The sequence below is a fragment of the Neopsephotus bourkii genome, unplaced genomic scaffold (assembly GCF_033783945.1).
Source record: "Neopsephotus bourkii isolate Nb327-2 ecotype Australia unplaced genomic scaffold, CSIRO-AGI_Nbou_v1 NB_1768, whole genome shotgun sequence".
Taxonomy (NCBI): domain Eukaryota; kingdom Metazoa; phylum Chordata; class Aves; order Psittaciformes; family Psittacidae; genus Neopsephotus; species Neopsephotus bourkii.
Genome location: NW_026902242.1, coordinates 8214627 through 8237687, shown reverse-complemented (window position 1 = coordinate 8237687; position 23061 = coordinate 8214627). Strand labels below are relative to the sequence as shown.

The 23061-nt window shown below is 41.3% G+C and overlaps 1 protein-coding gene across 5 annotated transcripts in view; it reads left to right on the top strand.

Annotated features, from left to right (window-relative positions):
* The window catches only part of LOC133225946 (glypican-5-like), a 379953-nt gene that overhangs the window by 236976 nt on the left and 119916 nt on the right, over positions 1-23061 (top strand). For all 5 annotated transcript variants that reach the window (XM_061378925.1, XM_061378924.1, XM_061378926.1 and 2 more), the window contains one exon: positions 6735-6855. In XM_061378925.1, the coding sequence (XP_061234909.1) occupies positions 6735-6855 (121 nt within the window). The remainder of the gene's footprint in view (positions 1-6734; positions 6856-23061) is intronic.

The following is a 23061-nucleotide window of genomic DNA, read 5'->3' as shown; positions in this document are numbered from 1 at the left end:
TGAAATGATCATTGTAAAGTCTAGCTTTGTCCCAGTAATTCTATGATTTGCCTGGCTATAAAATTAGTGGCTTGCTTTCTTTCAACTTCTCTGGCTTTAGCAGGCTGCTGGACAACTGTTGATTTTTAGAAGGATGAGGAAACATATTTAGTTTAGGTGGTCTAAACCTAACATTTAACGTTAATGTTTAATGCTCTTTAATGTGTTCTTCTGTTTGGGGGAAAAGGGTTTTCTTACAGGAGGGTTTATACAGTTGTACAGAAAACAGGACAGGCAAGCTTTTGTAACGCCAAAGTAATAAATGGTTAAGTGTGACTTTTAGAACCAGTACAGTCTCAGTCACACAGTTTGTGCTTGCCAGTGTGTCTCAGAAAGGGGTTGCTGTTTTAGCCTCTGTTGATCATAGTGGAATTATTCAACCAGCACGGACAAAAGTGATGAATATACGGCAGATTGCAAAAACAAATTCTGCTTCAAAACTGTGGCCTTGATGGTGTTTGGGATGTAATTATTTTTTTTTAATGTGCTTTTCAGATTAGAAACATCTCAGCAAATAGATCTTTTGAGTTGTATCCAGTGCATTTTATTCTTATTTCATATATATATATTGCAAGGTTGTATGACCAGTTATTTCATCAAAGCAATTTCTGTGCCATAGAGATGTTTATGGCAGTTCATAAACATCTGATTCATGAACTGAATATGAGGCTCAGATTTTGAGATCCCCTTGTGATGTTAGAGGTACCATTTCTCCCACAGTTAAATAGCTGCCTCTTACGCTGCTCAGTTGGGCAAATACTCAAGCAGAGGAAAGACAACTAAAATTAAGGGACTTGCATTCAGATGAAGTTCTGGTTCCTGGTATCCTGAATATCCAATATAGATAACTGAAATGCTCAGTGCATATTCCAAAGCATGTGTAGTGTGGTATGGTGTCATGCTCTGTAATCCCTCTGGTGAATTTCCATGCTGGAGCCAGCTTCCTTCAGGAAAAGAACAGGCCATTAGCCACTGGTTCAAAGCACTGTGGTGCTTAGTGGCTGCTAGTGGCACAACTCAGGTTAATAGCACTCAGAGGGATATGGAATAATGGAAATAGTCTTCCAGCTGGAACTTGATCAATAATACCTGGAAAAGCTGCCTACAAGAGCTTTACCTGTCATTCATATCCTCACTGGTGACAGTCTCTTACAGGGAGGAGGGAAGAAAGTTGCGTGAGAACACCACCCTGGTTTTAGGGCCTTTATGGCTAAATATCACTGCTAGTTAGATCTAAACCTAATGCACTTGTTTGCCTGGAATTTGAAGCTACTGCCGGTTTATATGTTGGTTTTCAAAGTACTGAACTATCTAAAAAAGTGTATTTGTCTTTGAGGGAATCATGTACCATGATGCCTTTTATATTAGGAGCTAAAAAGAACACATTCCAGAATAGTATCTGGCTTTATTTTAAAACAAGTGTTTAGACTCCAGTATCTTAATTTATCCCTATTTATATAGAAAATAAGAACGTGTGCCTTCACTTGAGATGCAATCCCATGTGTAAACAGCATTTCACTCCTAGCCTCTTTCAAATCTGTGATGAGCCCTATTAGCTAAGATTTGAAATACTTTATACTGCAATCCCATGTGTAAACAGCATTTCACTCCTAGCCTCTTTCAAATCTGTGATGAGCCCTATTAGCTAAGATTTAAAATACTTTATACTGTTCTTCTAAAATACTGTAAAGCTGAAGCTTGGGACTTGTTTTTCACCATTTGGTTTTGTTTGGTTTTTTTTTAAGTGCCGTATGTCCCCCCACAATCAGTGTAATAACATCGGTATGAGGTTTTAAGTCTGGATGGAAGTTCTGTCTGCATGTGCTGTTCCTTGGGCTCCAGTGCAACAGTTACCTTCAGGATTGCTCCAGTGATAATATTTTCCCTGGCCATTTCTGCTGGCATTTCTGGCTTTAGTAGGAATAAAGTACTAGAGCTGTAAGCAGAGTTAACAATTCTGTACTACAATATTTCAGTAAAATTGTGGGTTATTAAATAAAGCAAGGCAATTTCTGATCTTTCTTAATGTACATTTCCAGTAATTCAGGATCTGATGTCAACCAAAAAAAAGTTGCAGATCGTGCAAAGAAGTGAAGTAATCAGATTAGCTTTCAGGAAATGTATAGTGTTTATTTCAAAGTACTTTAGTGTACATAGCTAGTAGAAGGATTCACTGTTTACAGGGTAGTAGTTTGAGTCAGATCGACGCAATGTCTTTTTCTAGTACAGTCTTTATTTCTTGGCTGTGATGGACTGGAGGAATTTCTCCCTTCTCACTGTCTGTGCAGCTCTCCTTCAGTTCTCTGCCCCATCTCCTTCTCCTTGAGAGATGTAGCCCACCTTCTCTGAACGCACCATTTTTTAGTTCATCTGAGTCCCCAGAGGCTTGGATTTGTTATAGATGTGATCTCTCAGTAAGAGCACACAGGACAAGCAAGCTGATGAATTACTATGTTGCTAGGGGGAAACCCAAGGGTTGGTTTTGTTGTGCTCTGGAGGTGAGTCTTTTGGTTTTCTTTGCATGAGCTTTTTACACTGTTCATTTGCCAGATCACATCTATTTCACCACTGCCAAAGGTCTGTTGTTGGTTTTCTGGGCGTTTCCAGTTATGCAGGTCACATTCTAGACCTCAGCTGGACTGATTCTTATGCGCTGGAGCTGTGCGGGAGCCTGATATTATCAGTTAGACTGTTAGTTGTTAGTGACTGCCATACTGAAGCTACGTTAGATCAAGGAGATAAGGAAAGGATGGCAGATTCATACAGCTCATGCATACTTACTCTGGCACCTGAAATGTGGGTAATCCACATTATGAATCTAATTACAAGCAATGTGGACAACAGAAACATCTGTGCATTATTTATGCATATTTCTAGAGCCTTAAAGGGTGAGTCCTTAAACAAAGATGGAAATTTTAGGCTATGAATATCCCCTTTGTCTTGAACTGTGAGCTCATTCATTGCAAGTGGTCCTATTTCCTCATAGAGATGCATGTAAAAGAGAGTATGTTTGTAGCAACAGCAGTACGTATGAGTTGACTTTCCCCTTTTCGGGTCTCTTTGAGAATTGTGACATTAATGCTGCTGCTGTCCCTGAATTGCTCACTTTTATGCAAACTCCATGCAGTGCTGTGGGTTTATAATACCACTTAGAGGCATTTAATGGAGGCTTCTGGTTTGCAGGGAAAAAAAAACCAAAACAATAGCATTTGCCAAAAAAAACCCCAACCAACCCAGAGGGGAAGGAATTTTGTGTTCCTTAGCCTGGATTATGACATAAACCTCTAGGGACATTCTGATAACTCTAACCAGGGGTTGAATGGAAAGCAGTCAAGAGCAATGAAAAGGAAACCTCTTGCTTTTTGCTGCTGTGGATGAGTTTCTGACCAGACACAGCAGTGCACACAGAGAATCACTGAACAGACTTGTGGAGGCCATGAGCTGACCCATTCAATTAAATTGCACCTGCATTGCACCTAGATGGTCTCACAAAGCTGCGTCAGGTGTCAGTGTGCATTAGCAATGGGTACCCATGTGTTTTCACATGGTGAACAATGATTTGTGAATAAAGGGAAAGCTACAGGCAAGTAAGATGCAGCAGTGTTCCTGTATTGTCCAAATGAATTGATGTGGATTGATATGAGCTATACCAGCCTTGACTTCAAAATAATGGTTTATTGTATATGTCCTCAGGTTCTTCCTGAGGACACTGGTCCAACTGAGTCTGCTTGTAAGATCAGAACCTCACCATCATTTTGCACAGGCAATTGCATGATGAAAGTTTATACTTCCAGAGTAGTTTAGAATTGTATGAGTCACCAAGTCAGAACATTAAGATGGTCACTAAACCAAAAAGTACAAACTCACTGAAAAAGGTTTTTCCTTAATGTTTGTCCTCTAAATACTATTGGCTGTTAGTGAAAACCATGAATTTTCTCAGTTCTTTCTTCTGAACATTTGATTGTTTTGTTTCTTCTGAGAAGGGAAATTTCCTAGGTTTACCAGAAGTGGACCTTGCTCAGTTCTCTTTTCAAGCCACACCTTTTACAGCACTATACCACAGCATGCTTTGCCAGCAGCTTGCACAAGATTTGTTGTTTGTCCTAAATGAAGATGGGACAAATGTATTTGAGAGCTAGATCCCCCCTCCTCCCCCCAGCCCCCATCCTACTATCTTTCTACAATAGCATTTGGGTGTATTTTTCTCCTTCAAAGTGTTGTCCTTGGGTTTAGCACGAATTGGTTTACAGAATTCACTGATAGGAGAACATCTGGGATATCGAGGTGTGTCAGTATAATCAAAGTGAAAGAAGTATCAGCATGATTCTCCTGACGTTTCAGTCCAAAGGAGCACAGTCAGTCACTCTGGACTTACAAAGACTGTAGAATCAGTGACTGTGTTGGGAGGGACCTTAAAGCTTACCCAGTTGGCACTGGCAGGGAGAAGATCCCCACATGGCTGCTTAATGAGATCCTCCCAGGCACGTCTCCCAAGGAACAAGGTACAGGGTGAGAGGAAACGGCCTGACGCTGTGTCAGCGGAGGTGTAGACTGGATACTATGCACGGCTCCTTCCCCAGGCTGCCCAGGGCAGCGGTGCACCCGCTGTCCCTGCAGCCGCCACGCAGCGCCCGGGCCTTGCTCAGCGCCCTGACGCCACCTGACGCGCTCAGTGACCGACAGGGGGCGGTGCCGGGCCCCCGGGGCACGCGAGCGGGCGGAGCTGGAGCAGCGCGTGACGCCTGAGGCAGCGCGAGGCTGAGGTGATGGAGGCGATGGGAGCTCTCGGCGCAGAGCTGGGGGAACAGAGGCCGCGCTGATGGACAGAACCCACCTGGCGACACAGACAGGGCCGTTAATGCCATGTATCCGTCCAGCCGTCTGTCCGCAGTGAGTGCCAGAGCCTGTTGGATGGTGGCTAAGATGTCAGCAGATTGGTGATCTGCTCTGCATGGTGGCAGAGCTGTGGGGAGAGGTGCAGTGGCTAAGGAGCATAAGGGAATCTGAGGAGGAGATTGAGTGATGGAGCCACCCTTTACCATCCCTGAGAGAAGCAATCCAGCCACTCAAAACAAATGAAATTCCAGATCCCCTGTCTTCTTGCCACCAGGCAGACAGAGGGACCTGGGCATGGGGGAGGTTGGAAACTCCTCAGAGTGGGCAACATACTACCTCCCCAGCTTATATTATCTTCATAAGTACCTCTCTACAACAGCTTTGAAGCCCTGATACTGAAGATAAGGAAACCGAGGAAGATGATGAAGTACATAAGGGATCATCCAGGTTAGAAGAGCCGTCTTGAAAAAGCCAGAAAATGCCTCGTGTCACGACCAGCTCTACTGGGGACAAAAGAAGAGCGGTTATAATTGATGGCTGCTCCCTGGAATAACAGAGGGCACCATGTGTTAAAACCAACTCGGCTCACAGGGTGCCTCCCTGATACCAGGGTAAGGTACATCACCAGAAAACTCAACTCGTCTGGTACAGCCCGGTGCTTGCTATCCTTTGTTAGTCTTCCAGGTGGGCAGTGAAGCAGTTATATCAACAAGAAGCCTGAAAGGACTCATGAAGGACTTCAGGTCTTGGTGTGACTGGTTCAGTGTTTGGGAGCCCAAGCAGTGTTCTCGTCCCTCCTGTCAGTCACAAAGAAGCATCAGAAAAATCTTGCAAATTAATTTCTGGCCCCAGGACTGGTGTCAGCGCCAGAATCTTGGGGTTTTGGCTATGGCTCAGTTTGCATGGTAAAAGGCATGCACGCAGCAGATGGTGTACACCTGTCCCTAGGAAGGAAAAGGATCCTAGCCCAGGAGCTAGCAGGGCTCGTAAAGAGGGCTTTAAACTAGTTTCAGAGAGAGAAAGGGTTAAAACCAGACTCTGTAGTAGGGAAGATCAGTTTTCTCTTTTGATCTGCTTATATCTACACCACTTCAAAACGGGAATCTGTAAACAGCTGTGATCACTTTGTGACAAATGAGTGCCAGAGTAATGAGGGCCGTTACATACAAACTCTCAAAAGCATGGCTCACCAAAGAAGTTGCTCTGTATCTCTGGGATTTGCAGCCTTGTGGATGTGTTGACATTAAACACAGTGTGGTGTATTCCAGAAAAGACTGGCAGAAACCGTGCTGTCAACAGTCAGTGAGAGAAGGTTGCTAATAAGAGACAGGTCATTGCCTTGTAAGAACAGCTGCTGTTCCTCAGATGAAGCAAGGGGTGGTTGAAGAGAATTCCTGTACCTGGATGCTGGCTAGTAAGTTCGGAATGCAGATAATGCATGGTGAGGAGCTGGTGGATTTTACTTCAATCTCATGATGTTTAGTTTTTGTCTTAAATTCCCTGGGTTTCTATAGTGCTAAAAGAATGTGTTTTTTTTTTTGGAAGCTATTAGCTTTGGCTACTGCATGGGAGAGTTTCAGAATGTCAGTTATAAAGGTTCCATTATTAAAATATGACTGAAAAGAATCTACGTGGTTTAAGAGATTGTTGGTACACAGCTTTAATAGTTTGAAGTGATGAATAGTGCTGCAAGAAAGTGATTGGGCTTTATCCTGGTTTGGCGTACTTAAAAATAGAATTATTTGTTATAAATGTCTATTCCTGTTTAAGAATATTTTTTTAAGTCCCCTTGAATATGATTTTGATTCTGATGGGTACGATTCCAGTCACTGATGTTTTGGGTTTTTTCTCCTTTTCAGTTACACCAGCAGAGTTGTTTCCAACGGACTGAAGGCACAAATTAATAATCCAGAACTAAAAGTCAGAGGACTGGACCCACTCATCAGTAATTTGATTGACAAACTTCAGCATTTCAATCAAGTAAGTAATTTTTAGAGAGAAAAGCATTTTCTCACTGGGTTTGATAGCAGAGCTGAAGCTAAACTTGCTAGGGGATACTGCTGCTCATGTTACATTTCCCAGGGTCACAGGCCTGGTACTAAAGGCAACTGAAGGTTGTTGTGCCAGCTGGCTTATGAACTTGAATGAGACAAAATTATTTCTCTGGAAGTTACTCTGGTTCCTGATTGTTGTTCCATAGCTGTTGATCCATAGGTGTTGATTAACCGTCGTACAGGCCAGGGTCCCAGTAACATGGAGGAACTCTCAAGCCCCACAGTTCACATAAAGCTTGTGACTGGAGGCTTGTTGTGTGAGAGCCTTGAGGATTTCTGTGATATTCTTGTCTTGGAGGAGTATCTGCTTGTTTGTGCAGCTTCCTGTTTTGAAGTGGTGTAGATATAAGCAGATCAAAAGAGAAAATGAGTCTATAAGGGTATGATAACTGAACTGTAGGGAATGCTGAAGTCAGGACAGAAGGTCTCCAGGATGAAATAAACTTGAGCCTTTGAAAACATTTACTTGACAGGCCTTCTTCTCAAGCCCATCAGCCCCAAAGGAGAGAGAACCTACCAAAGAGTTTGTCAGAGGAATGATTAACCTGTGTCTGCCTCTGTCATCTATTTGGGCTCCCTCAGATGCACTTCCAGTCCTGGTGCTTCTATCTGTTTCTTTCAAAGCTGAATGCATGATTCTCTGAAATGACTGTTTCAGCACACCTCTTTGTGAGCTCCAAGTAGTGCCAGTCCAAGTGATCTGGAGCAAACAGATTCAACAGGGATTGATTCTCATTTAAAGTAGGCATGTTTGCTTGTCAGCTTGGAAGAATGCTTACAACGCTGTTTGGAATCAGATGTGTTTGCACATTAGTCTGCTCACAATCTTTCACCGTTAAAGAGTGATGGAGCATGGGGATGGAAATAGTAGAAAACTACTGTAAGATTCAAGTCCACCTTTGTGTGCAGGAAGAAAAATAATCTGCACAGGTAAAACAGGAGGAGGACTTGCTTAGTCAGGATGTGGGAGGTTACTAACGCTGTGGCTGTGGCTGGAATTGATGGTTTCATCTCTTCCCCCCTGCAAAAGTACAACTCTCATCTACCTCTCATCAGCCACCAGTAGTAAATCCATAAGCTAACCAGTAATTAGTGTTTTGATTAAATCTTTCTTAGCTTTAAAGTGCTTCTACGTTGTGTAGGCTGCAGTTTAGGATTCTTTGTATCACACTGTTTGATTTAACTTGCCATGGGGAATTACAACAACCAGTCTGATACGGTACTTAATATTACAGTGAAATAGACATTATGCAGTGAGATTGATAAAAAGGATAATTCATTATTTATCTGCCTTTGCATGTTATAAATTAGAGTGTTAATTTACTTTATAAATATTAGATACATCCATCTGTGTAATAGTCTTCTATAAACACTGACGACAGGAAATAGTTAGAAATGGATTAAATTAAAAGTAGCTGTGTATTGGAAATTCTGTTTCTTTGTCTGCTGTAGAAAAACTAAAGTCTGAAGTCTCAGAGTGAGCTGCATACCAATTTTCTTCAGTTATATACATTTAAAAAACAGCTTCAAATGCCACCTTTTAGCCAGAAGAATTAAATCCAATTCCTAGCTCTTTCTGTAAGTTGGAACTGTTGCTTTCTGTTACTTCTAATTATGTTTTAGGAGAATATCATCTTTAAGTAAACGGAACTCCCATCAGATTGAGGTGCTTAGCAATAAGGGACTCCAAGGGTGAAGGATTAAACAGAATACTGATTATTGCCCTAAGATGGTTTGTTCTTAAGTACTTGGGATAATACAAATTCCTTTGATCATAATTTTAGTAAGATTTCTTGAGAGATCAAAGCAGCAAAGAAGTTTCTAAATGTCTAAGGCTTTCACATACAGCATCAAACATGTGTAGCTGCTTCCTGCTTCTTGAGTTTTCATTTTGCTTGTGATATTAATATACAAATAAAAACTGACACTGAAAAGCTGATTAAACCAGGAGTTTAAAGTGTCATCAATAGCGTGTGTAGACTGTTCAGAGGAAGAGTTACACAGAATCCCATTACTCATTTCATGGGCAAATTAATTTTTTTTTTCATTAAATTCCTCTCCCCCCCCCCCCCCCCCGAGGCAATACATAAGGTGGAATTTAAGCAGTGATAAAATAAGGTGTTATCTTTTTATCTTGTAGTGTTTGACATTTTCTGTGCCATTGTAAGCAGTAGTTGCATACTGCATATACAGAAGCAATCCGAGAGAGGTAGGAAGACTGGAGAGCAGAGAACAAAGTAATGCACAGAATGTGAATCATAGGTGATTTGATGTGTCTAGGCCCCAGTAATCTGCCACTTCAAGAATATTGCTAAACTACCCAGAAGAAAGCATATTCTTGCATAAAAGGAAGGTGTGTAACTGGGGTAGCAATGCAGCACTTGGCTGTGAGCAGGAGTGGCTTGTCACTGGCCATGCAGGAGGAGCAAACCATTCGTTTAAATCAAAACTGACAGTCTTTGGTGTACAGCAGCCATGTCTTTGTTAGCTCCTTATTATAACTTATCCACAAATGTAAAGAGATTAGGCACTAAATTGTTTCTAACTCCCATGAACAGGAACAGAATTTATGTCAATGGATTATTGTTCTAGTAGGTGCATCTCAACTCCAGCATGTTACAAATAATCTGCATGCAAGGCATCTTGCATTTCTGCCTGTCCCTTAGGCTGAGATGCCAGCTCGTTGGAGATTATAACAGTTCCTCTTTTTTTTCATCTGGGACTTAATCCTTACACATAGTTGTTGGGTTCTTTTAAAAGATTATGCAAACAGCAGGTAATTTCATAACCACTTCACAAAGCCAAAAGTAAAGTGAAATTTAGAGAATATTATTCAACAATTACTGTTATTTGCATCCCTGGCGGATAAGGTGTTTGAAGGGTTTATTGTAGCTGCTGATTCACATACAAATAGAATTACTGAGTTACAATTTACTTTTAGGAATGCAGAAGCAGCTCAAGCAAAGTCCAAGGTTGATTTTGAAAAACTAACAGTTAGGAATAACATAATTTCTTCCCTGGTTTTTGTCAATAGAGCAGATGTGATCTGCAGCTGATAAACATAAACCCCTCCATTGCTACTACTTCTTGCCACATAATCACACTTAAATATGTTGTAATGCTTTTCTTCAGCATGATGTTTTCCCAGTTCAAACACAAGCAATTCTGAGGCAAGGTTAAAAATCCTGAAGGATCAATTGCATTGAAAAGCAAAGAAAATGTCAGGGAAGAGTGAAAAAGCTTTGGCTCTAGCTTTACTAGCAGGGTCCCATGAGCAATCTCAAAGGATTATAATATAGGAAGTATTATACAGGTTTAACATATTTGTCTTTTGTCAGCCTAACTCTAATCTTGGCAGATACTGTGAATCAGTGTGCTTTGCTGTTGTCAGTCAGAGATGAATGCTTAGGGCATGACTGTGCTTCAAGATATAGTGCAATATCCCAGCACTTAAAATGAGAGTAATGTCAAAACAAGTCCTGCTTAATCTGGACCCATATATTTTTTTATTCCTCCCCCTGCTCACCCAAAGTCTCATGGAAGAGCCAGCTGAACTAAGAAATAACTTTAATTCCTTTTAGATCTATGTACAAAGGATGCCCTCATAGCCAAGTTCAAGGCAGCACACTGAGATGTTTCTTATCAATAAAATGAGCTAGCCATAATATAATCTCAAATGTGAATTTAATTGGGTTAGACAATAGAGGTTAATTCATTGAATAATTTAGCTACTACTTAGTTTAAAAGTGTATATATATTTTTAGGCTTCTATAAAATTTATTACATTATAGGGGTTTTATATGAGGTTTAAGTGGAGACAGGTTGGTTTGATTTTCATCCAAAGTGTAGATTAGTTGGACTGAGTCTCAAAATATTCAATTCTTGTTTTATCCAATGAAAACACGGAAAGGTTAAAAGTCATCTTAGAAAGGCTGTTGCTGTATTACTTCTAGTACTTGGGATTTAAACAGCTCCAACAGGTCTAGAAGTATTACTGCTTGCCCCTGCCATACCTCGCAAAACATGCAGACTTGTGTCTCCTACTGAACAGAGCACCTTTCCCAGAACTGCCATATGTCTGAATTTCCAAAACAGGTCCTCTTTTATTCCATCCAAAGTGTTTGGAAACCTTGGACATTTCTTCAGGATTTCAGGTGCTCCATATTCGTTTTAGAAGTGGCCGGGTTGGATAGTGTTTGGAGCAACCTGCTCTGGTGGAAGGTGTCCCTGCCTATGGCAGGGGGTTTGGAACTAGATGAGCTTTAAGGTCCCTTCCAACCCAAACCAGTCTGCTAACTGTTCTGTTTGTGGTATAACACTTATTACTTGTTCTTGACCAGAAATGCCCCTCTGTTAGTTTTGGGGGAGGGTAGCAGTCTGGCTGCTATGGTAGCCTATTGGTTTTGATGTTAATGGATTTTTTTAAAAGATAGAAAGTGAGCAGTTATCATTGAATTAACTAAGGTTGTCACACTGAAATTGTAAGTTCTCTTATGTAAATACTTACTTTGTTCTATTAGCCCATCATCTTTTTCTAATTATTTTAATAATTGGAAGTCATATACATTGTTTTAAGTTATTATAAGTGTGATTATGTATTTACTTTTAATGTCATTCCTGAGGTACAATAACTTGCATATTTTTGGAGATGGTAATTTTAGCATACTAGGAAAGAGAAGCAGAGATTTATGGACTGATTACTGTTTTCTTCAGGGTAAGGGAAAGGTCTTCAAACAATTGATTGATCATTGGCCAAAAGGAAGAAAACAGGGTAATTTTCCTGTCTTCCTGTTGCACTACTAGGAGGAGACATGTAGAAAAAGCAGCATGAAACAATAAAACTAAAGATGACCTAAAGCCCACATGTATTCTGTAAAGCTCAAGCGGATCCGTACTGATGGTGACAAGTGGATTAATGCTACTGCAGTATACTGGCACTTCCCCATTAAAGCAAACAGGTTGTTTCCAGCAATAATTTGGGTTGCATTTGTAACACAAGTTGATGAACCAGACCTGGACCAGAGAAATCCCAGATCAGGTGTCCCTCTTGAGAGAGTTCTCTTGCTTGATGCCTGATATGGCTGCCTGATGCCACTCTCAAATGCTTCCTGCACAACCCAGAACATAGGGGCCAAGTCATTGATAACACTTGCAGCCCATGTGTTTAGGTTGCTTAGCCAGTTCCTCTGTGGCAGCTTAATGTGAGATGGTCCATAACTTGTCTGCCAAGGCAAGCAGCCTTTTAATAGGTCTCCTCACTGTATCTGTTGTGTGTAGAGAGGCTAAAACCTTGGGATCAGTTTGGTTCCATTTGTATTCATGTGATCAGCCACAGACTTCTTGGAGGACAAAATAAAGAAGAGCTAATGATGGGTTGGAGGTGAGGTTAGGCAAACTTCCCTAGTCACTGTTAGCGTCTAGTCTAGAGAAAATAGGGCCACAAGCAAGCATCAGAGGAAAACTTGATTACATTCCTCTTCTATCAGTATTGGCTCCCTTGCACTTTGGAATTTGGAAAGCAAGCCTGGATACTGGAGAGAGGCCTTGTCAGGAGTAGCCTTTGGGCTACTGAGAAATGTTCACAAGTAATTATTGTAACAGGAAAGACTAAAGGAAACAGTGTTTTGTTTCAGGCAGAACCTCTATTGTGAATTAGCATTAGTTGTCAATTGGAAGAAATTCAGTCTTACAATAGACCTGTTCTGCTTCTCACCCTGTCTTACACTTCTTTGGTGTATGATCTTTGTTGCTACCACTCTTTCATCAAAAACATGATGCAGTTTTTTATGGGCCACAGATGACCTTGACCTTGCTTTCAGTGCATTCCCCAAAACATGGGCCATCGTGGTGTTGTGGGTGCTGGGCCTGATGGCTGGCTGGGGTGTCCTAGCAGAGCAAGAAGAGTGTCTTCCTGCTCTCTGCCCCCTAAGTGGGCATGGGGGAGCTTCTTCCATCCTGACACCTCTCCCTTCTTCCACCTTTCAAGTATAGCTATTCCCGTTTCTCCAGGGAAATGCATTAATTTTATGTGGCTGATGCCCTCCTTTCTCCATCAGAAGAGCTTGGCACCGTACAGTCATGTCTCTCATTAGAATTCCCACAATAAACTTCGCATCAGACATAAAAGGCTGAGTTTTACCTGCTTGCTAGCACTGACTGCAAGAGAACTGCCTAGTAGGACGAATCACTTTTATCGTAACTGTTTCTGAAATTTCATCTTCTTGCTTTTACATCAAGACTTGAAGATTTGCGAAGAACTTAAGTTCAGCTAATTTAAAGAAGTTTAGTGGGAATTTTACAAACCCTACTGCACTCCAGTTTTCACTGTCCAGTTTTTGCTTCTATGATCATGAGCTAGTCTTTAGCTCTCATACTTCTTTACTGGCCTTTTTTACCCATATTGAGATTATTTTTTTTTTCTGAAAATCAGCCTGGTGTAAGTTGATTTTGAAATAATAAAGTTAGGTGTATGATTAAGAGGCACTGTGGAAGCTCTTCAGCTGTGGCTATCAGCTGATTTCATTGTACTCCAGACAGTCTGCAGTTTGTGCCTAACTTGTTCAGTCCTCTGCATGTATGACGCCAGCATGCAGGCTTAAGAGGAAAACATAGCAAGAAGTGGAAAGGAATTTCTTTGGTCATAGAAGACTATGGCATAGTTTCACATAAACATTGTTCTATCTGGATTGCTAGGGTTGGTAGAAGTCGGACAAAGTTTTATCAATAACAGGTTAAATGCACAAAACCAAACCTCACACTAAAGCCAAAGAAGATGGACCAAGTGTCAGAGAACCTCACAGGAACTTAATCTTCAAGGAAGGTTCAAATTCACCTTCAAATAGCAGTGTCCTGCGACCCTCATGTTCTGTCACTTCATTTACACATACTGTCCTAAACAGGAGCACAGATTGCTCAGGGATGTGCAGCGCCAGAAAACAAGTAGCCCCACTGTACCTTTCCAGGTTTATACCTTGAGAAGTGACATTTTACAATACCCAATGGCTTCCCACACCCAGGAGGTGAAGTGCTGTTAGAAATAAGAAGGAAATACTGTGCCTCTGTGTCTGATATGCCAACTTGGGCGCAGTTGAGTTGCATAACCTTCTTCAGCCTTCTTTACCAGTATAGGTCCAAGTGAACATTGTATGCAGTGGCTTACACGGTGCTTAAATGACAAATGCAGAGAGCCCCACAGAGCACTTATATTAATGGCTGTCATAAGTGAGGTATTAAAAGGGTGTTTTTTTTTCAAAATGTATTAGCAATAAGACTATTTTTAGAGGCATACATTTTAATTCAGATTCTTCCATCATCTTCTACCAGCGTTTACCAGAGTATAAAAGCTGCTAGAGAATAATAAATAATTTGAGGATGGAAGGGATGATCTGGGCATAATTCAACTCAACCTCCTGTAGAAAGCAGGGCTTTAGGTTAGGTTATTCAGGGAGCTATAAAACCAAGTTGCATAGTTCCAGTGAAGGAGATTGATTTCTTGTCTGCTGCTGCTCTGATCTGTGTTTATTTGTTTGTATCTATGAAAATAAGTGCACTAATCTTAAATGACTTGCTTCTTTCTGTTTGTAATGCTGTTAAGGTCCAGCCTGAATTCATAGACAATAGCACTTGGACACAGAATAGACACTTTGTATGTTTATACATTGAAATATGTTCCAGTGTATAAAGCAGGAGCAGTTATATAATAACTTGATAAGGGGATGTGTGGAAGTTCCTGCTTCCTATAGGAAAACGTCAAGAGGAAATGGCAAGCAAAGTAAACAGTGTATCTCTGTATCTTGCAGAAAGCAGGTTCCTGTTGCAAGCCCAGCCTGCCTGGATTGCCACCAGTGAGGCTGACATAAATTACTGGAGAATACTGGTTAAGCAGCAGCCTGCTCATTTAGGGAGCACAGAATTTGCATACACTTACTGGCTGGAAGAATATTTACCACTGTGCAGATGATGCAGAGAAAAGCGTTGGGTACTACAGTTGGGAACCATTTGCTTATTACTGTTCTTTTGAATAGCAATGAGGTGCATCTAAAAATCCATGTGCCACAGCTTCTGTGCATTTGCAAATGTGTCCTGCTCCTGAGCATAGATGACAACTTTTTCTGCCTTTAATTGTGATTTTTATGGCTGAAAATGCCATTAATGTAGTCCTGAAAGCACCCAGGCCCCTCAGTTTCTGTAACCCTAAATGCCTCGGGCTTCGGCTAGCTGAGGTGTCTTGCATTGCAAATGTGATTTATTTACTATGCACTGTTTAGTGACACCTACAATCTATCCTGCTTCCTGGGACTGTATGCATTTTAAATGAGATAATGCATTTATTTCACTTGCCTTTTTCATGCATCTGAAATGAGCCTGTGCTTCAGTGCAGTTATGTGGGAGTGGATCTGTTTGGGGCTGAGTATTCCCAGTCCCAGATGTCATGGATGAACTTGTCATTATGCAGAACAGTCACCCAGGAGACCAGCGATTCAGAAATAAGTAGCCTTGGTATTGCCTTAACACTAATAGCAAAGTGAAAAATAAGAGGCAGTGAATAAGACAGTGCCACTTCGAATGCAGAAATCATGTACTTTCATTACTGTTTTCTCCAGCAATTTTGAACTATGCAAAGGCACCAATGTTCACTCTGGAGGAAAGTCATTCCACAGAGAGTGTTATCACATGAATCTCATGCAAGTGCATCACCCCACCCAAAAGATTTGAGAGTAGCTAGTACTTAGCAAACATGAGCTGCTCACAGACAACTGCAGAAGATACCTCATAAACTCACAGAGTGGTTTGGGTTGGAAGTGACCTTAAAGTTCATCTAGTTCCAACCCTGTGCCTTGTTGCAAGACTGAAACTGGGTTCTCTGCCTCTTAACAGCAACCGAGAGCTCACAGAAAGTTGTTGATATAGAAACACTGGTGAGTACTGACAAAGGGTGACTAACATTCATCTAGTAAAGCCAGCAATTCCCAGCATGTATAACCATGCTCAAACCCAGAATCAATTTTATGTGTGTCCTAACTTTAAAGAGAAATATTTCCCCTGGCTACCCACACTGTGGGTAATTATAATTACATGCATGTTTGGGTGAAGGCCATGCTCAGAAATGAGAGATAGTGGGCCTGATGTAAGCCTTCTGAGGTTAAACCCTTTCCATAACTGTAGAAGAGTAAATCTCCTTGACAGTCTAAGTCAAAGTCTTGAATTCAAGGCTTTTACTCCAGACCACCCTTCTCCATTGATGAGAAAGGGAATCTAGGGAGAGTCTTCTGAGAAGGCTAGCATTAACCTATGCCAGTTCACTGTCATTTATCCCCCCAGTTTTCTCCTTACCAGAAGCCTTCATTCAGCATGGCATTTAAACACGCAGGTCACTCAGCCATTGCACAAAGGTGCAAATAAAGGGCTATGTGCTTTTTTGATGCCTCAGCATGGGTGTTTATGTGGTTCAGGCTTGTAGCACTGTGCACACCACATCACATAGCCCCCCAGAACAACAGGGGTAACAGGATTGAATTGTTTTGAAGCAAACTTAATGTATCCTCAGTCTTACACAGTTCAGTCACATCTAGAGATGAATTTATGTAGACCCCTATGTGCTTTTAATGTGTGTAACTGTGAACCAAACTGATGTATGCATTCTGTTGTTTCCAGCAATTGGAAAGTAGCTTTCTAGCTCTAATTTATTAATACTACTGATATGGAAGATACTTTTTCTATGTGACAAGGACTTTCCCACAGTTACATAATAACTCATTCAAATGGATTCAAGTGATAATCAAATTTGAACATAGCTTTTACATCCAGAAGCAAATAGCTGGGACATAACCCACTGGTGTGAAGCATGTAGTATTTTGAACGCTGCCATATGTCTGGATCTGCATCGGCCTTGCAAAAAGAATCAAAAAGTGGTCAACATCATTTCAGGGCTCTGCATCTTGTTTGCTCCTTTCAGTATCTATAAGAGAAGCCTCTCGCAGAAGAGTTTTTCAACATGACATGTTCATGGAAGTGAACTGGCAAACAAGCAATGTAATTATTGGATAATATAATGAAATATGACTTGTGCTTCACTGCAGTAAAATGATGCTGAATCATATTTGATGAGGCATTTGAAATAAGAGAATCTAATAATATTAAATGGTTTTCAGAAGGGTAAACAAAAAGCTTGAGATTTGTCTTTGGGCTGAATAATTGGGGCTGGCTGAAGTCATAAAGAGAAGGGAGAGGGCCAGGGGCCATGGTGAGCTGCAGGCATTTTGAGCCCCTTGGGAAGCTGACCATTTATGCCAGTCACTCGAATAAAAGTTTAATGTTAAAGAGCCTTGTTGCATGAAGTTCTGGTCTCAAGGGTAATTATGAACCATGCAGCACGATACAGAAGTTTTAACTGAGGTGTGTAAAATGAATCACTTTGAGTATAAAGTTCAATTTTGGACTTCATTTAGAGTGCTTATGAACCATATGAAACAATATTATACTTTCTTATTATAAAGATTATTTCAGTTATTGGTTAAAATACTTTTTTTTTTCTCCATCTAGCTTTTCTAATCACTTCCAAGTACTTAGAGATGAAAAATCACACACCGGTTACCAGACACATGAAATATTTTTTATGTCAGTAATATGATATATTAGCTAATAATCCAAACAAAATATAATAAATTGCTACTTAATTCTGAGTCAAACAAAACTAAATGTATTGGGTTTATTTTGAAAATGGGAATAATTCCTTTTTTGAAATCAGAAGAAGTTTCTGTTGGCTCCTAAGTGGAATGGTAAAAGCCAGCGTGTCATGGGTACTGTCAGGAAATGGGATTAGTTGGTATTAAAGCATCACCATTCATCAGCAAAGGAAAAGCACTTTACAATTTCTAAAGTTAAAAAAAATAAGAAACTAAACAGTACAGAGCAGAAATTATGCATGTAAAACTCGAAAAGCTAAAGGTGTGATGTAAAACCTGTGATTGGTAGAGCCATGGACAGTGAGAAACGGTCTTATTTTGCATGCTAAAGTGCATGATTAGATAGCACATGATTAATAAGGAGGCAGAAAATAGCTCTGAGCAGCATTCCCATAAATGCTATGACAACTTTTGGCTTTATTCGTGGAGGAAGCCAAGGCTGTCCTGTCTGTCTGTCTGTCAACCTGCTCTTCTAGCAGCACTGCAAAGTGACCGAGTTGAGCCACATTTCCATACCCGTTTTTATCTGGGCAGGAGGTTCCTCTTCTTTCTAATTCCTTCCATTTCAAAAGGTTTTGGACTACACTTAACATGTTGGCACATATGGCAGTTTGGTTCCTGAGAAAAAAATCTTGGAAGAAATGCTTGAGGGTGATGCATTAGGCACATAAACAGGGGCAAAGGATGCAGGGCGTTGTGTTCTTAGGAACTGCCTGTACTCAGAGCTTTAGCTGTAACAGGTGTTTCAGTTAAGCCAGCATACTTTTTTTTGTGTATGGATGCTTTATTTTATCAGTTGAGGCAGGGCAAAACTTGAATGACTGTAATCTGGGTTTAGCTAAAATAGTTCAGTATGAACCGTCAAGCTGGAGTTAAACTAGTGAGCAGGAGTTAAACTGTGTGCAATTGCTGTGCAGCCTGCTGCTAGGCTCGTAGCAGTTTCAGATATCATATGATCAAAATGCATTAGTTCCCTCTGTCTGGTACACAGAGAGAAAAAGAGCAAGATCATTTTGCTGGAGACTTAAATCCAAGGAAATTTTGGTCTGCAGAAAATGCCCAAGGAGATTGTTCAAATCCTAGGGAAGTTTCTAGCCCCTTTTTTTCAATGGGGGATTGGGAAGTTTCTAGCCCCTTTTTTTCAATGGGGGATTGGGAAGTGGTCTAAAAAGAGCAAATCTGGTCTTGTCTCCATTAACATTATTGTCTGAGTCCCAGAGAATGTCATAGAACCATATCAGAGAACCATAGTATGGTTTGGATTAGAAGGCACCTTAAAGCTCATCTGGGTCCAACCCTCTGCAATGGATAGGGACACCTTCCACTAGAGCAGGTTGCTCCAAGCCCCTTCCAATCTGGCCTTGAACATTGCCAAGGATGGGGCAGCCACAGGTTCTCTGGGCACCCTGTGCCAGCGCCTCAGCACCCTCACAGGGAAGAACTTCCTAACGTCTCATCTCAGTGTCCTCTCTGTCAGGTTAAAGCTGGTCCCCCTTGTCAAAAGCCCCTCTCCAGGTTTTCTGTAGCCCCTTTAGTCACTGGGAGCTGCTCTAAGGTCTCCCCTTCAGGATCCTTCTCAAGGCTGAACCAGCCCAGCTCTCTCAGCCTGGCTCCAGAGCAGAGATACTCCAGCCCTCACAGCATCTCCATGGCCTTCTCTGGACTTGCTCCAACAGCTTCATGTCCCTCTTTTGGTGTTGTCCCAGAACTGGACACAGGGATGCAGGGGGGTCTCACCAGAGTGCAGTAGTGGGGGAAAATTCCCTCTCTCAACCTACTGCTGGTACGTTCCAGCACATGGTTGTCCCCAGGATGATCTAGCTGTAGAGGTAAAAATGATCTTGGACAGACTGTACAGAATGAGAGAAGGCACCTGAATATTCAGCCTCTTTTTTAGCTCTGTCCTACTCTAATTTTTTCTTCTCTACCTTTCTTTTTCCCAGTCCCTGTAAATGAAGCATTCAATTTTGCCAGTGGTATCTGGGTGACAGGAGAAGGGTAGAGCACAAACCCCACGTGTGTGAATGGGGCCATATGCTGGTGTGGGTGTGGGCGAGTGTGTGGACATGCTTCTCCACTGAAGATTCAAGTAGGATGAAAGTGCAGTTTGTGGAGGATGCAGTTTTGAGTGTGGTGCTTCACTGCACACTCCTGAATTCAGGTCAGTCTCAGTGTCCCTCTGTTCTTGTATCCACCATTCACAGTGGTCAACAGTACAAATTCAGGCAAGCTGAAACCTCAGGGTCTGTCAGAGGGAAGAGCAGCAAATGGGAGATTTAACAAATTCACACTTAGTCCCCGGTTTCTGCCTTGGATTCAGGTTAAACCCTTGTCAATCAGAGCTATAAGTAGATGACAGTTATATTGCTGCAGTTAAATCACTCCAATTCCTTTCACCATTTCATAAGCCCTGTAGGGGTGGTGGGAGAAGGCAGTGTTAGTGTGGCTTCTGGAGGGGAAGATGGCATTGATTTCTTAAACAACACAAGATCCTGAGAATTCAAACATGCCATATTTTCTCTTTCCAGCCCAGGACTTAACAGAAAATAGCAATGTCAGCCCTGCATACACGATATGGAGGAAGAATTTTGGCTTGTTCCTCCCAGCCCCTCTCTCACCCCACAATATTCTTTAGCACCTGCAAGTCCGCAGTTCTTGGTTGGCAGTTCAGTGATCCATTTTAGGATACTGTACCTTAATGTGGCTTTATATGAAGTTTTAGATGTGACAGGAATCAGATGAAATATCTACAACAGCTTGAGAAGGCTTCCATCTTATCTGGACTTCAGGTAGCTTTCAGAAAGCTGTCAGCTCTAATCTACTGTGTTGGCATATATATCTGTGTGTATATGCTTGAGTATGCATATTATTTTGCATATTATAACAAGTTGAAGATAGCAGAAGTAAAAGCAGATTGATCACTCAGATGCTCATGTGCCATGGAAAACTTTGTCAGTGACCTGTGACTGTCATATATTGATGTGATTTTTTTTTTTCTTCTAGTTGATAGCTACCTACAAAATACCTCTTCCTGTCGTCTACTGTGCTTAGTTCTCACCCAAAGCATTCACTCTGGGCAGCAGTGTCTCCCATCATGAATCCTTCAGGCTTGCTGCACTTCTGTGTTTGGTATTTGCTCTTTAGAAGGTATCTGTCCCTTCTACCCTGCCCTGTGCTCATCTTTACCTGTAGTTTGTAGTAAAATTTATTTCAAGTTCTAGGCAGACAGCGTCCTCCCTTGAAAGTCTGGAAGCTCACTGAGTGTTTTGGAGCATGGCTCTGATCTGAGACAGAAGTCTTAGCTGCAGCTGATGGGGTTGCTCAGGTTCATTTGTTGTCAGGCTCCTGCTGACGATACTGTAGCTCTTGACTAAGGCAGTGAATGGAACTGTCCATTCAGGTTTTTGAATTCAAACATGACTTCCCTAACGTAGTTTGCCAAGGTGATACGAACCTAAATCTGTAGGATAGAGTGTATTGTACATGGTTGTGGCAGGCAGAAGTTCTTGGCTTAGAGCTGTCCTGTGCACAAAGATTGTCAGGGAGCAACTTCCCCCATCTCCTTTGAAAAAGAAGCTGTGTTTCTTTTCTTCATGAATACTGTTAGGATTTATGCCCACACCACAGATGTTCTGCACACCTCAGTGTGAAGACCCAGCAGAACAGGTCTTATGGCATTTTAATACAAGGTGGTGGTTATTTTTAGTCTAGAAGCAGGAGTTTATGTTGTTGTGGGCTCTGGCATGCCAAGTTTCTAAACATTTTAGGGACTTAAACTTTAGCCTGGCAAAGGCTGACCATTACAAGGGTGCAGATCTGAGGAGTTTCTGTCCTTGATCTCTAGCTCTTTCAGGCTGCTTGGGAGTTTTTAGACACACTTATTATTCTGGATTCTTTTAATTAAAAAAAAGCATAGAACATGAGTTCCTTTCTATTCTTCAGTTGGTCTGTCATATTTGATTTCATTGTGCAGTAGGATTGTACCATTTAAATTGTGTTTTATGCAGCATCCCTTGAACTAGTTCCTCTAAAAAATGAGAATTGTGGGACTAATTTTGTGTGGTATCTTTAAGCAGGGGCATCTTGCAGGTCATTATTTTCTTTGAAGATAAGGTTCCTTCCCTTCTCTCCATGTATTGTAGGGTTCTACTTTTAGGCAAATGAATGGCTTTCAAACTAGAGGGTTGGGTGGCTGGTTTGGTTTCTTTTCCCTCTCACTATTGCAAAAACATGGAACTGCTGTTGCTGTTAGAAAGCAGAGAATCCTTTACATGTATAGTTGCAAATCTTTCATGTTCTTTTATTAACAATTGAAAAAGCTGGAAAGAGGGGAAATAGTTGCAGCAGGAATAACAGGGAAAGTTCACTGTTCAAAATGTTGCTCCCTCAGCATATTCGTGGATCAGAACCTTGAGCATTTCTTCTAGTATCTAGGGTATAGACCAGAGGAATCTTTCTAGGGGATGCCTGAACTGAAGCAGCGCATCGGGGAATTTCCTTTGTCAGATTTTGTAAGCAGTTGCTGAAGCACCAGCTGCAGTTTATCTGCTCATGGGACTGGCATTCATGTGCTTCAGGGTGGATCAGAAACTGCCTGTTCATCCATCAGTGAGTGAACAGGTTGGTAAAAAAGCTCAGGTGATTCTCCCAGGAACTTTTGAATCTGTCAGTCATCTCAACCACTGTTTGAGTCTCAAAAGTAACAAAGAAGTTTAAGGAGAATAGGTGTTTGGAGAGTGAGATCCAGTTCAGTGTCTTACTGGCAGCAAGGCTGCAGGGTGGGCTGTGGTTTGATATCACAATGAATCCCCCTTAAAGAATGAGGAAGAGGACTCTGAGTGGACAGCTGAAAGAAAAGCTTCAGTCAGGTCTCATACCTCATTGCACATAAAATAATCCAGGCACAAAACTCAAAGGCGAAGGTAATCAGACTAAATTCTGCTGCTTATGGAACATCTCATTCCATTTGTGCCTGTGTTCAGTTTTGCTTTCCCTGTTATACTCAGCAGTTTGGTGTAAAAATGTAGATAAACTTCTCTATTTCCCAGGCTAGACAGTGAGAACAGTTAAATTCCATATTGTCAAAATTATAAGCAAGTAAACTCTATATGCCTGTGATTACCCTTTCCAACCATTGCTTTGTGCTTTCTCCTACAGGGTACTGTAAATAGATCTGCAGCCCAGACCATAGGTTTATGTGTTGGTTATTGTATTTGCAGTAACCAACACAGTAATGAGTAAGAAGTGTTCAGAGCTTCAATTCATTGAGAAAAAAAAAAAAAAAAAGTATCTCTTTTTCACAGCAGAACTGGACTTTCTCCCATAGAACACAGCAGCCTAATACATGATCTTAAGACCACATGTGTGTCGTTAATGACTACTTGCTGAAAGTTACTGCCATTTCAGAAAGGCCTTCTGTGCTGAGAACTGCAAATTCCCTTAGCTTC